Here is a 15366-nt window from a genome sequence, read left to right on the forward strand (position 1 = left end):
ACAAGTGTTCTTAGTTGTTTTTAAAATTCCATCTCTTGATGATGGTTTTCTGCTCCTCTGGCAGAAGAGAAAAGGAGCAAAGGATTCCGTAGTTTTAGAGCACATGAGCGTGCTGCTGCAATCTGTGGAGAGGCAGAAGGCAGTCGTGTATCTGGCAATGGACAAAAAAGTGTCATAAAAAGTGGGCTGAAAAAATGGCAGAGCACAGCAGAAGAATGGAACTTGGCTACATTATCAATCACACATAGATGGGGCAAGTTAGGGCACTGGTTGGCAATGACTCTCACAAAGGAGATTTTATTTCAGGACTATAATAAATTAGTAAAACCACCTAACCAACTCATTATGATCATTACAATTATGTGCGCTTGATATGGGTGGGATAAGATCATCTAAGTAGTGTCCCATAAATGAAAACTTGACACACTATTGTCCACCTGCTCTGCTCCCAATTTGTGTACCATGTGCTTGTGCACTACTTCCACCACCCATTCACAGTCAGGCCAGTGGCACAGGTGCAGTATCTCATATTTAAACTTATTCTGACTTAAAAAAAAAAGGCAATAAAAGAAATGAAAACACCGAAAATAGTGAATTTGGGGAAAGTGAAATATCACTGAAAATAAGGAAATGCCCCAACCCAAAAAGCTTAATTATACGAAAGTTAAAACTATAAAAGCTAGTTAATTAAATGGGTATCAACATAGTCCACAAACTGACACTGTAAAAGTGGGAATGGTCATGCCCTTAGCACAATAGAAGATTTAAACAGAGGATTTGTTTGGATATTGCTTAGTTTATCTCTGTTATCACTACACAACATGTATCTTATTTATGACACACACTTCAGTTTTAAACTCGAACTTCGAACAGTTTCAAAGAATGCTGTAATCCCTGAGCCAGTCTTTTCATCCATTCCCAAAGTTTCAGCTCACATACTACAGCACTGAGAAATTTCCTAAAAGTATAATAAAGCAAGTGAAATGTCAAATGCCTTTATTATTGTTTAACAAACGCTCAAAATACACGTTCCAAATATCTTAACCATAACTTGGAAAATGGATACATACAAAAAAAATGTTTCAAAAAAGAGCACAGTAGAGGCACTAATAAAAATAATCATCAACATTTAACCAAATAGTTAATACTGTACCTCCATTATCTTCATTGTTATAAAATGTTCCCTTTAATCCCATCCGATAAAGTTCCCGGTCACTGCAATAAATTCAATCAGAGCCAACATTACACTTTAAAGTATACAGCGCAGGTACATAGTGATAAATGTTTTTGATATATCTCATTATAATTTAGATATTATCATTGTTATTGTCTGCACCCACATTTTGTTATTAGATAAGTTCAGTGACATTTTGTCCCTCTGCTACTTTGAATGAGAAAAATGTAAGTGTTGATACAATTGGAGATGATGCTGCTGGGAATAAATACAACTTTGGTATGGCTGTTATAGAGAGAACTAGGTTCCAAGGAGCAGAGGGACAACATGAGAAACAATGTCCTTAAAATGTTGTTATAATTGAATATAAAGATGCTAGGAATAATTACTTTGAATGTTATACCTCTGTAGTTATATTCAGACCCCTTAACCTCCGAGCCCTCGCAAAAATACTACCCCCAAGGACACTTAAAACAGTTGGTTCAGCTGTATTGAAGCCTTGTGTAATAGCGGACATTTTACTACATTGGGAAATCAGTACAGACCTCAAGTGTCTCAGTTTGTGTACGGCAATCCAGTTTTATTAACTGAGACAAGGGTGGATTCAGTCGCCATTGGAGGGGCAGAGTAGCAGCTGAGGTGCTCATAGAAGTGGCTCGTAGCGTGCAAGGTCAACCAGGAATGTCAGCCTAGAATATGCGCTCAAGTCCTGAAATGGATTCAAATACACAACCTTCTGACAGAGATGAGACTGCTGACTGAACCAAGTTACGCTATGCATAGCAATATACAAGCTTCAGATAGAAGTTACTATAATGCAGGTTGGATTTCATAGCACAGGTGGTAACCCAAAAACAATCAAACATGCACATATAGCTATTTGAAAAATCACAATTCTAATTTCATTTCTGCCCACTTGATTTCCACTGACAATGGATGCAGGCCAGAAAACAAAAACATTACTGGCTGTACATGTGGGTGAGGTGCTCAGCACACCTGTGGTTAAAGAAAAAGACTGCCAGCAGAAGTGATGCAAGGCATACATTTTCAAAATGGGGTTTGAAAGATGATCAGATTTTTGTTTATTTTGTATTTTTTTTTAAACTTGAGATATTATTTATTTTACTCTACACAAATCAATATTTTTTGCAGTGATAGTGCTATTTTCTTTTGGGTAACTGAAACAGTCTTTAAAATTTAGGATCGGATCCCTCTCAGACAGTATTTCAAGAAAGTTTATAAAACACTGATGTAAGGTTAATGCAGCTGAAAGGTCCCAGAGCAAATTTTAACGTACACATTCCTTTTTTTTTTAAAGCTTATATTGCCAAAAACAAGTTAAACTGCTGTCTTTTAACTCAAAACCTTTAAAGAAATGTGTGTTTAAAATCTCGTATTGACAGAACAAAAGAAAGTGACAAGAAACTTAACTACTCTATAGAACACATCAATTATACTTTAGAATTGCTATGCAGTTTCAGTCGCCTTTCTGAAATCAGCAGACCTGAAAACTGCAAATAGTGGTAAACAAAACTGGAAGAGCCAAAATTGAAGTGATCACCTGATGCAAGCAAATAGAACGGAGTTGAAATACAGTCATCCTGAACTTGTTCGAAGAATACACCCAGGCATAAACATTCCTATCAATTATTTTCTATCCAGGAGTTAATAGTGCCACAAGGTACTTTTTAAAATAAAACCTGGATGAAGGTCTGGTTAGGAATAACAGATCAGGTCATGCACTACATATAACTTCACAGTGAATGCCAATGGTGTTCTCCATGGTTTGTCATGCAGAAGTATATATTTTTTGGTCATGGTACAATGATGATGAGAAACTAGGAAATGTGGAGGAGCAGAGGGATTTAGGGGTCCATGTACAGAGATCACAAACAGCTAGTGGACAGGTACAAAAAATAATTTAAAAGCCTATTTGAATGTTGGCCTTTATTTCAAATGGGCTGGAATACAAAGAACGTACATTACAGTTGTATAAAGCACTTAGACCCCACCTGGGTACTTACTGTGTTCAGTTCTGGGCAGTTTAGGGGTGATGCCAGGAAGCCCTGCTCCACACAAAGGGTAGTGGAAATCTGGAACATTCTCCCCAAAAAGCTGTTGAGAATGGATCAATTGAAAACCTGAGATAGAGTTTCACTCCCATTTTTTGTTAGGCAAGGTTATTGATATTGTGTTCCTAACACAGATGAGACTGCACACAGGGAGGTTAAAGTAACAGTGACCTCAGTTTTTATTAAGACACTCCAGAGTGAGGAACAGACCTTAGAGGCCGGCTTATATACAGTGCTCCCAAGGGATGCTGGGATCCCTTGGGACTTCAGGGGATGCGCTCCCTGGTGGTGGAACATGGGAGTGCATGCTTTACAGATACACAACATCACTCCCCCCGCAAAGTCAAAGTCAAAGTGAAAACTATTTACGAGGTGAGGTGGTTGGGAGCCTTTCTTTCCCTGGTGGACCGCCTCGGTACAAATGTCTGTTCTGGTGTGTTGGCCGTGCCCTCGCTGGGCTGGCGTGTTGTTGACCCTGCAGGGCTGCTGGGTGAGCCTGGCCTTGCTGGGCTGTTGAGCGTGATGGGTTCAATTTCCTGGTCCGGGGTGGTGTCGTTGATCCTTTGGGTGTGTGTTGTGGGCTCGAAAAAGATGGTGCCTGCTGTGAGTTGTTCAGGGCAGTCTGTGAACCGCAGCCTCGTTTGGTCCAGGTGCTTTCTGCAAATTTGTCCATTGTCTAGTTTGACTACAAACACCCCAATCCCTTCTTTAGCTATCACCGTGCCCGCGATCCACTTGGGACCATGTCCATAGTTCAGCACATACACAGGATCATTCAGATCAATTTCCCGTGACAGTGGCGCGACCATCGTTTACATTTTGTTGCTGCCTCCTGCTCTCTACCTGATCATGCAGGTTGGGGTGAACCAGCGAGAGTCTGGTTTTAAGAGTCCTTTTCATGAGTAGCTCAACAGGGGCACCCGTGAGCGAGTGGGGTCTCGTGTGGTAGCTGAGCAGTACTCGGGACAGGCGGGTTTGGAGCGAGCCTTTTGTGACTCGTTTAAGGCTCTGTTTGATTGTTTCAATTGCTGCTATGCCTGCCCATTGGTGGCTGGTTTAAACTGGGCCGAGGTGACATGTTTGATCCCATTGCGGGTCATGAATTCTTTAAATTCGGCACTGGTGAAACATGGCCCGTTGTCACTGAGCAGTATGTCAGGCAGGTCGTGGGTGGCAAACATGGCCCTCAGACTTTCAATGGTGGCGGTGGCGGTGCTTCCCAACATTATTTCACATTCAATCCATTTTGAAAAAGCATCCACCACCACCAGGAACGTTTTACCGAGAAACGGGCCCTCATAGTCGACATGGATCCTCGACCAGGACCACAAACTTAGTGGTGCCTCTCTGGGCACGTTGCTCAACTGAGCACACACGCGGCATTGCGATACACAGGACTCTAAATCAGAGTCGACACCGGGCCACCACACGTGGGATCTGGCTATCGCTTTCATCATTATTATACCTGGGTGTGTGCTGTGGAGATCCGAGATGAATGTCTCCCTGCCCTTTTTGGGTAGCATACGCGGTTACCCACAACAGGCAGTCTGCCTGAATGGCCAGTTCATCCTTTCGCTGCTGGAACGGCTTGATTAGCTCTTGCATTTCAACGGGGATGCTGGCCCAGCTCCCATGCAGCACACAGTTTTTTTTACTGGGGACAGCAGAGGATCTTAGCTGGTCCAAGTCCTAATCTGGCGGGCCGTGACAGGTGATTTATCATTTTCAAACGCTTCCATGACCATCAACAAGTCTGCGGGCTGCGCCACCATCAACAAGTTTGCAGGCTGCGCCATTTCCACCCCCGTGGTGGGCAATGGTAGCTGACAGAGCATCCGCACAGTTTTCGCTGCTGGGCCTGTGGCGAATGGTATAGTTATACGCTGATAGCGCGAGTGCCCACCTTTGTATGCGGGCTGAGGCATTAGTATTTATCCCCTTGTTTTCAGCGAAGTGATATGAGGGGCTAGTGATCGGTTTCCAGCTCAAATTTGAGGCCAAACAGTTACTGATGCATTTTCTTTACCCCGAACACACACGCTAATGCCTCTTTCTCAGTCATGCTGTAGATCCTCTCGGCATTAGACAAGTTCCTGGAGGCATAGGCGACAGGTTGCAACTTCCCTGCAACGTTAGCTTGTTGTAATATGCACCCGACTCCGTACGACGATGCATCACATGCTAGCACAAGTCTTTTACACGGTTTATACAATACAAGCAGCTTTTTGGAGCATAAAATGTTTCTGGCTTTCTCAGAAGCAATTACTTAGTTTTTTTCCCCATACCCAGTTCTCACTTTTACGCAATAACACATGTAGGGGCTCTAAGAGGGTGCTTAACCCCGGTAGGAAGTTACCAAAATAGTTGAGGAGTCCCAGGAACGACCGCAGCTCCATGACGTTCTGTGGCCTGGGCGCGTTCCTGATAGCCTCTGTCTTGGCCTCTGTGGGCCAAATGCCGTCCGCCGCGATATTTCTCCCCAAAAACTCCACTTCTGTTGCCATGAAGATGCATTTCGATCTCTTCAGCCGCAGCCCTCCGCGATCCACTCGCTGGAGGACCTCCTCCAAGTTTTGTAGGTGCTCAACGATGTCCCGCCCGTGACCAATATGTCATCCTGAAAAACCACCGTGCATGGTACCGACTCGAGTAGGCTCTCCATGTTTCTCTGGAAGATAGCTGCAGCCGACCGGATTCCAAACGGGCATCTGTTGTAGATGAACAGTCCCTTGTGCGTGTTGATGCAGGTGAGGCCCTTCGAAGACTCCTCCAGCTCCTGCGTCATGAAGGCCGAAGTCAGGTCGAGCTTGGTGAATGTCTTGCCTCCTGCCAGCATCGCAAATAGGTCGTCTGCCTTAGGTAGTGGGTATTGGTCCTGTAGCGAGAAACGATTAATAGTTACTTTATAATTGCCGCAAATCCTGACCGTGCGATCACTTTTGAGTACTGGAACAATCGGGCTGGCCCACTCACTGAATTCCACTGGGGAGATGATGCCCTCGCGTTGCAGTCTGTCCAGCTCGATTTCCACTCTCTCCCTCCATCATGTGAGGTACCGCTTGCGCCTTGTGGTGAATGAGTCATGCCTCTGGGACCAAGTGGATCCGTACCTTCGCCCCGGAAAAGTTTCCAATGCCTGGCTCAAAAAGGGAAGGAAATTTGTTAAGGACCTGAGTACATGAGGCCTCATCGACATGTGATAGCGCTCAGATGTCATCCCAGTTCCAGCGGATTTTGGCCAGCCAGCTCCTTCCAAGCAGTGTCCCGGGCAATGGCCATCGCCCGGGACAATTCAGAGTGGCAGTTTGTGCACCATGTCCTCATAGGTGACCTTGACCATGGTGCTGCCCAGGACAGTGATAAGCTCTTTGGTGAACATTCTCAGTTTCGTGTAGATGGGGCTCAGGGCTGGTCTGAGTGCCCTGTTGCACCACAGTCTCTCAAACGTCTTTTTACTCATGATGGATTGGCTAGCGCCTGCGTCCAGTTCCATGGCTACAGGTAAGCCATTCAATTTTACATTTTGCATTATAGATGGACATTTCGTCGAAAATGTGTGCACCCCATGTACTTCAGCATCTGCCTCCTCTCTGAGGCTCTTAATTGCTTTGGTCCACCATGGACCGATCTTCCTCTGCCACGTGGTGGTTAGCAGGTTTTGCAGAGCTTGCAGCTTGTCTGCAAGCTCGTTGGAGGTGCCCCATTGTTCCACAGCTCTTGCAAACATACCCTTTGAAGCGGCATGAATAGGCTGAATGGAAGTCTCCACAATGCCAACAAGGTGTGAATTGCCTTGCATTCATCCTTTGTTGTGGACTCAGTCATCTGGGTCACTTGAGGCCTGCTGACAGTTGCAGACTCATGGTTTCTGCCCTGTACATTTCTGCTCGTAAACACAGTTCCAGTTAATTTATGAACATTGCTAGCACTTGTGTGCTGAGAGATTTGTTTGGTGCTATCACTGGTGGACATAAACGCTTGTGCTATCGCAATGGCCTTACTGAGGGTGGATGTCTCTACAGTCAAAACTTTTCGTAGGATGGTCTCGTGGCCAATGCCCAGTACAAAAAGGTCTCTGAGCATCTGCTCCAGGTAGCCATCAAACTCACATTGTCCTGCAAGTCACCTTAGCTCGGCGACGTAGCTCGCCACTTCCTGACCTTCAGATAGCTGGCATGTGTAGAACCGATACCTCGCCATCAGCATGCTCTCCCTCGGGTTAAGATGCTCCCGAACCAGTGTACATATGACTTATCTGTGGGTTTCACCGGAGCCAGAAGATTCTTCATGAGGCTGTAGGTTGGTGCCCCACAGACTGTGAGGAGGACCGCTTTCCTTTTTGCAGCACTTCCTTCTCCGTCCAGCTCGTTGGCTACAAAGTACTGGTCTAGCCGTTCGACATAGGCTTCCCAGTCCTCACCCTCCGAGAACTTCTCCAGAATGCCCACAGTTTGCTGCATCTTTGCGTTGGATTCGTATACTCGTCGCCAGTTATTGTGTTCCTAACACAGATGAGACTGCATACAGGGAGGTTAAAGTAACAGTGACCTCAGTCTTTATTAAGACACTCCAGAGTGAGGAACAGGTCTTAGGGGCCGGCTTATATACAGTGCTCCCAACGGGACTTCAGGAGTTGCGCTCCCTGGTGGCGGAACATGGGAGTGCAAGCTTTACAGATACACAAGAATTGAGGGTTATGGAACCAAAGCAGGTAAATGGAGCAAAGATACAGATCAGCTATGACTTAACTGAATGGTGGAACAGGCTCGAGCCGCTGAATGGCCGGCTGCTGTTCCCACGTAGTGACAATTAGGGGAGTGAGCCTTTGGCTTAGTGGTAGAATTCCTGCCTGAGTCAAGAGGGTGAAGGCATCGAGCCCCACTCCAGGTAGCCCAGGTGAGTAATACTATAATATGGTCTCTAAATACTGGATTGGCATCCAGCAGGGCAATGACGTCTGGCAATCAGTGGCAGTACTCCCACTTCGAATCAGGCCCAACTTCAAACAAGCTCAGCGAGTGGAGACTGAAGTGTCAGAGACCGGATTGATGTCTAGCAGGGGTATTTGCATTTTACGCGTGTGGGTGGCCCCCATCATCATAAAAGAGATAGTTGTATTCTTGATTGCAGCCCACCTAACAGAAGGTATTCCAAAGAGGAAAGCAATGGGAAAACACCTCAGCTACTCTTCCCTACTAAGTGATACAAGAATCTCATGTTTGAGACATGAATTAGGACCTGCCGTATGGCAAACATTACAGATAGATGGGCAATGACATTTACCCACTATTGTTTGTGCACATTCTGGTGTTCAATCATTTGTTGATCTATATAGCTAGGGTGTGGGGGAACAAAATAATACCTTCATTGGGGAACAACTATTGCTCCAGTGCACAAACTGAGTGTGCAATGATACCCCAATCTGAGATCATAGCCCATGTCAAAGCAGGTTTTCCTTGCCACCTTGCTTGTCTGTGCAAAGAGTTATTTCAGCCAAATTTCTACGGGTGACTGATGGGGGTAATTCCTGGACCATTTGAATTGGTTATTGAAGTGCTGGCATAGAGCAATTGGATACTAGCTGCCAAGTTTTGTCAATGAATCCATCCTGACAAAGGTAACTACAACAGGCTTGTTGCCAGAACTGTAGCATGGGAGATTTTGACAGCCACAGGCTTCATCCATTTCTCTGGCTGCCTGTTCAAGTACTATCACCAGACTCCACTTCATTCATATTGCTGGAAAAATCTATTGTCATTAGTCTCAATTAAATAACGCTTCTCCTTCCACCCATCACAAAATGCAACTTGTCCAAAACTCCATCATTGCAACTCCTCAGATAATGAAGCAGTCCATGCCCGCATGCAGCAAGATCTGGACAATATTCAGGCTTGGGTTGATAAGTGGCAAGTAATATTCGCGCCACACAAGTGCCAGGCAACCTCCAACAAGGAAGTCTGGCCACCTCCCCATGACATTTGACAGGATTACCATCGCCGAATCCCCCAACATCATCACCCTGGGGGTCACCAGTGACTGGTCCAGGGACATAAATACTGTAGCCAAGTGAGCAGGTCAGAAGCTGGATATTCTGCAGTGAGTGACTCACCTCCTGACTCCCCAAAGCCTTTCCACCATCTACAAGGCACAAGTCAGGAGTGTGATGGAATATTCTCCACTTGTCTGGATAAGTGCAGCTCCAACAACACTTGAGAAGCTCAACACCATCCAGGACAAAGCAGCCTGCTGATTGGCACCCCATCCACCATTTGAAACATTCACCCTCTTCCACTACCGGTGCATCGTGACTGCAGTGTGTACACCATCTACAAGATGTACTGCAGCAACTCGCCAAGGCTTCTTCGACAGCACCTCCCAAACCCCGCAACCTCTACCACCTAGAAGGACAAGGGCAGCAGGTACATTTGAACACCATCACTTCCAAGTTCCCCTCCAAGTCACGCAAAATCCTGACTTTCATTGTCGCTGGGTCAAAAGCCTGGAAACCCTCCCTAACAGCACTGTGGAAGAATCTTCACGGCACGATTACAGTGGTTCACCACCACCTTCTCAAGGGCAATTAAGGATGAGCAATAAATACTGGCTTTGCCAGCAATGCCTACATCCCCTGAATTAATTTTAAAAAATCACAAGTCCATGCTTCCCTATCTCTGCCACCTCATTTAGAACTCTGTTCCAACAAACATCCTCCAGTCTTCTGCCTGTGGCTATTTGCATCCCTTCCCTCCATCTTTAGAGGCAAAGTCTTCAGCCTCACACTCTCCCTGAGTCTGTGTTGAGACTTTGCCAAATCTTCAAAATGCTCCTTAAAATCTACCTTTGGTTTTGTTTTTGGTCACCACACCAACTCTTCTCCCACCACTACTCAGTGACCAGTTATTTGTTTCACCTCAAACACTTTGGGGCATTTTATTATGCTAATAGACTATAGAAGTTTAAGTTGTTCTAGTGCATGTGATCATCAGGAATCATGCAGGAATTATATAAAGTCTCTTTACATATCACATCAGTGAAAGTTCTCAAAGCCGTCAGTGAGTTACTTTTGGATTGCTGTGACTCTTAGAGACTAATGTGGAGCGGCAAGCTGAGCATCGGGACTGAGATGGGCAGACAGGGAACGCCAAGTATACTACATCTCAATTTTGCTCCCTCAGTTTCACCAAAGTGGGTGCATATTTTCAGAGCTTTAGCAGTTACATCTTGTGCTGTTGACTCATTTCAGTGCTCATTAAGTGAGCTTCGATAGGTGGGGATCCAAGAATCAGAAGAAATTCATGTTGCGTTAAAGTGTTAATTTGTTCTATCCATTTTGCTGCTACTGTTGGTATCTTCAGCAAACAGTAATCTGAAATGCAATATAATCTACATTTGCCTTACGTGTATCAGTAATTAGATCTACTTGATGTCAAATATTAGACACGGAGGCATGGGAAAGAACAGAGGAGTTGGGTTCTATAGGGTGTGTATAGGATTGCTTGACCCCCATGTCGAATCTTTGACGGGCTGCTTTTATATGTTGAACTCAAGATACATTTCCTTCTAAAAGGAGACAGAATTTATAATGGGGAACAAAGAAATAGCAGACCAGTTGAACAAATACTTTGGTTCTGTTTTCACGAAGACACAAATCACCTTCCGGAAGTACTAGGCGACTGAGGGTCTAGTGAGAAGTAGGAACTGAAGGAAATCCTTATTAGGTAGGAAATCGTGTTAGGGAAATTGATGGGATTGAAGGCTGATAAATCCCCGGGCCTAATAAGTCTGCACCCCAGAATACTTAAGGAAGTGGCCCTAGAAATAGTGGATGCATTGGTAATCATTTTCCAACTGAACTCTGGATCAGTTTCTCTGGACTGGAGGGTAGCTAATGTGACACCACTTTTTAAAAATGAGGGAGAGAGAAAACAGGTAATTATAGACCGGTTAGCCTGACATCAGTAGTGGGGAAAATGTTGGAATCAATTATTAAAGATGAAATAACAGCGCATTTGGAAAGCAGTGACAGGATCGGTCCAAGTCAATATGGATGTATGAAAGGGAAATCATACTTGACAAATCTTCTAGAATTTTTTGAGGATGTAACTAGTAGAGTGGACAAGGGAGAACCAGTGGATATGGTGTATTTGGACTTTCAAAAGGGTTTTGACAAGGTCCCACACAAGAGATTGGTGTGCAAAATTAAGGTACATAGTATTGAGGGTAATGTACTGATGTGGATAGAGAACTGGTTGGCAGACAGGAAGCAGAGAGTCGGGATAAATGGGTCCTTTTCCGAATGGCAGGTTGTGACTCGTGGGGTGCCGCAGGGCTCAGTGCTGGGACCCCAGCTATTTATAATATATATTAATGATTTAAATGAAGGAATTGAGTGTAATATCTCTAAGTTTGCAGATGACACTAAACTGGGTGGCGGTGTGAGCTGTGAGAAGAACGCCAAGAGGCTGCAGGGTGACTTGGACAGGTTAGGTGAGTGGGCAAATACATGACAGATGCAGTATAATGTGGATAAATGTGAGGTTATCCACTATGGGGGCAAAAACATGAAGGCAGATTATCTGAATGGCGGCAGATTAGGAAAAGGGGAGCTGCAACGAGACCTGGGTGTCATGGTACATCAGTCATTGAAAGTTGGCATGCAGGTACAGCAGGCGGTGAAGGCGGCAAATGGCATGTTGGCCTTCATAGCTAGGGGATTTGAGTATAGGAGCAGGGAGTCTTACTGCAGTTGTATAGGGCCTTGGTGAGGCCTCACCTGGAATATTGTGTGCAGTTTTAGTCTCCTAATCTGAGGAAGGACATTCTTGCTGTTGAGGGAGTGCAGCAAAGGTTCACCAGACTGATTCATGGGATGCCAGGACTGACATATAAGAAAAGACTGGATCAACTGGGCCTTTATTCACTGGCGTTTGGAAGGATGAGAGGGGATCTCATAGAAACATATAAAATTCTGACAGGACTGGACCGGTTAGATGCAGGAAGAATGTTCCCGATGTTGGGGAAGTCCAGAACCAGGGGACATAGTCAAAGGATAAGGGGTAAGCCATTTAGGACCGAGATGAGGAGAAACTTCTTCACTCAGAGAGTTGTTAACCTGTGGAATTTTCTACCGCAGAGACTTGTTGATACCAGTTCATTGGATATATTCAAGAGGGAGTTAGATATGGCTAAAGGGATCAAGGGGTATGGAGAGAAAACAGGAAAGAGATACTGAGGTGAATGATCAGCCATGATCTTATTGAATGGTGGTGCAGGCTCGAAGGGCCGAATGGCCTACTGCTGCACCTATTTTCTATGTTTCTAGAACCCCCCCAATGGTTGACCGAACAGATGCTCCCCAGGTCTGTCCCAAATTTTGCTTCATTCCTGTCATCTCTTTTCATAACAGTTAGACGCGTGGACTCAGCGCCGTACGAGGGGAGTGAGGAGGAGGGTTTGTTCTCACTGTGTGCCGAATCACTGCAGCGACACGGGAGTGAACCGCTCTGACTGCACGAGAAGCGATCGATCCATAACGCAGGTCCCGGCTTGCTGTGTGGAGAGTCTATGCAGTTGGAGAGTTACTGGGGAAACGCGGCGCGGACGGGCGGCCCGCGCACGAACTTCGACAAAGCCGCGCCACTGACTTACTGGACGAAGGCCCTGCTGCAGAGGCACTGGATGTGCTCCGCTTCGCCACCGAAACCTTCCAGAAAGAGGAAGATTTCCGCCACTGTGCTCCATCTTTCACACATGCTGCATCTCATCTCAGCTCAGCGTCACCACGCTCCAGCTCTCGCTCTCCGGCCGCCTAGGCGTACACTTCCGGCAGGCGCGGTAGCTGTTTCCGGTGAGTGTCAGTCTGAGCGTCCCCGGTCGCCTAGGCGTACACTTGCGGCAGGCGCGGTAGCTGTTTCCGGTAAATGAGGTCAGTCTGATGACTACGGGCCTGCTCGCGCTTCTGACCCTGCTCACCGGAAGTGTCCGTGCGCAGCTGCGGTGAGCGGGGCGAGCCAGCTCCCCGGCGGGGCTCGGGACAGCGGCTGCCGGCCTGTGACAGGTGGAGCCTGCAGTCGCACACAAGCTGGGGGCCGAGGCAAGGGGCACAGCCACACTCAGGCGGTAGGTGAGGCCGGCTGCAGCCGTCAAGTTACCCCTTTGACAGGAAGTTCATGAATGGTGAACGATGGAGGAGCTAATTAGAGAAACGGCGTCACAGGGAGAGGGAGGGTGAGTGGGATGATGAGGGGTTGATGGCGAGATGGAGAGTCGGGGAGAGGGAGGAGTGAGAGTGTGGTGCCATCATCATCATAGGCAGTCCCTCGGGATCGAGGAAGACTTGCTTCCACTCTAAAAGTGAGTTCTTAGGTGGCTGAACAGTCTAACATGAGAGCCACAGTCCCTGTCACAGGTGGGACAGACAGTCGTTGAGGGAAGGGGAGGGTGGGACTGGTTTGCTGCACGCTCTTTCCGCTGCCTGCGCTTGATTTCTGCATGCCCTCGGCGATGACACTCGAGGAGCTCAGCGCCCTCCCGGATGCACTTCTTCCACTTAGGGTGGTCTATGGCCAAGGACTCCCAGGTGTCAGTGAGGATGTCATCAGGGAGGCTTTGAGGATGTCCTTGTAACGTTTCTTCTGCCCGCCTTGGCTCGTTTGCCATGGTAGTCGACGTATTTACTGAGGCGCATGAAAGCATAGGCCTTACGCTAAACATTAGTAAGACAAAGGACCTCCACCAGCCTGCCCTCGCTGCATAGCACTGCCCCCCAGTCATCAAGATCCACTGCGTGGCCCTGGACAACGTGGACCACTTCCTTTATCTCGGGAGCCTCCTATGAACAAGAGCAGGCATTGATGATGAGATCCAACACTGCCTCCAGTGCAGCCTTCGGCCGCCTGAGGAAAAGTGTGTTTGAAGACCTGTCCCTCAAAACTGTCACCAAGCTCATGGTCTACAGGGCTGTAATAATACCTGCCCTCCTGTATGGCTCAGAGACGTGGACCATGTACAGTAGACACCTCAAGTTGCTGAAGAAATATTACCAGCGATGTCTCCGCAAAATCTTGCAAATCCCCTGGGAGGACAGACGCACAAACATTAGCGTCCTCAACCAGGCCAACATCCCCAGCATTGAAGCACTGACCACACTTGATCAGCTTTTCTGGGCAGGCCACATAGTTCGCATGCCAGACATGAGACTCCCAAAGCAAGCGCTCTACTCGGAACTCGTCCATGGAAAACGAACCAAAGGCGGGTAGAGGAAACGTTACAAGGACACCCTCAAAGGTGTGGTGTAGGGAGATGAGAGAGGGTGGTGTAGGGGGAAAGAGGGTGATGCAAGAAGAGCGAGAGTGGTGGAGGGCGAGTGGTGGAGGGGGAGGGAGGGCGAGTGGTGGAGGGAGAGGGAGAGACGGTGTTCAGGTGGAGGGAGGGGGAGGGTGGTGGAGGGAGAGGAGAGAGAGGGGGGAGGGAGAGGAGACGGAGGTGTGGAGGGAGAGGAGGGAGAGGGAGGGAGGGAGAGGAGAGAGAGGGGGGTGAGGGAGGGGTGGAGGAGAGAGAGAGAGGGGGGTGATGGAGGGAGAGGAGAGAGAGAGAGAGGGGTGGTGGAGGGAGAGGGAGGGAGAGAGAGAGAGGGTGGTGGAGGGAGAGGAGAGAGAGAGGGGTGGTGGAGGGAGAGGCGAGAGAGGGGTGGTGGAGGAGGGAGAGGAGAGAGAGAGGGGTGGTGGAGGGGAAAGAGAGAGAGGGGGGTGAGGGTGGTGGAGAGCGAGGTGGTGGAGGGAGAGGAGAGGGAGGGGTGGTGGAGGGAGAGGAGAGGGAGGGGTGGTGGAGGGAGAGGAGAGGGAGGGGGTGGGAGGGGAGGAGAGAGGGGGGTGGTGGAGGGAGAGGAGAGAGAGGGGTGGTGGTGTGAGAGGGGTGTGGTGGAGGGGAGAGGGGTGGTGGAGGGAGAGGGTGGTGGAGGGAGAGGAGAGAGAGGGGTGGTGGAGGGAGAGGGGTGGTGGAGGGAGAGGGGTGGTGGAGGGAGAGAGAGAGGGGGGGTGACGGGTGAGAGAGTGTGGGGTGGGGAGGGAGAGGAGAGTGAGGGGTGGTGGAGGGTGAGAGTGAAGTGAGGGGGGGAGGGAG

At 47.7% G+C, this 15366-nt stretch overlaps 2 protein-coding genes across 3 annotated transcripts in view; one reads left to right on the top strand and one right to left on the bottom strand.

Annotated features, from left to right (window-relative positions):
* tgs1 (trimethylguanosine synthase 1) overlaps positions 1 to 13328 on the bottom strand; it is an 88897-nt gene extending 75569 nt beyond the window's left edge. The window contains exons 1-2 of one of the 2 annotated variants that reach the window (XM_070892218.1): positions 12895 to 13328; positions 1154 to 1215 (exon numbers count right to left, since the gene is read on the bottom strand). In XM_070892218.1, coding sequence (XP_070748319.1) covers positions 1154 to 1215; positions 12895 to 13010 — 178 coding nt within the window. In that variant the 5' untranslated portion in view covers positions 13011 to 13328. The remainder of the gene's footprint in view (positions 1 to 1153; positions 1216 to 12894) is intronic. The other variant, XM_070892208.1, reaches the window with a different exon arrangement.
* tmem68 (transmembrane protein 68) overlaps positions 12854 to 15366 on the top strand; it is a 98209-nt gene continuing 95696 nt past the window's right edge. The window contains exon 1 of the mRNA XM_070892255.1: positions 12854 to 13093. The gene's annotated coding sequence lies outside the window, so the exon portion shown is untranslated. The remainder of the gene's footprint in view (positions 13094 to 15366) is intronic.

The sequence above is a fragment of the Pristiophorus japonicus genome, chromosome 1, assembly GCF_044704955.1.
Source record: "Pristiophorus japonicus isolate sPriJap1 chromosome 1, sPriJap1.hap1, whole genome shotgun sequence".
NCBI lineage: Eukaryota > Metazoa > Chordata > Chondrichthyes > Pristiophoridae > Pristiophorus > Pristiophorus japonicus.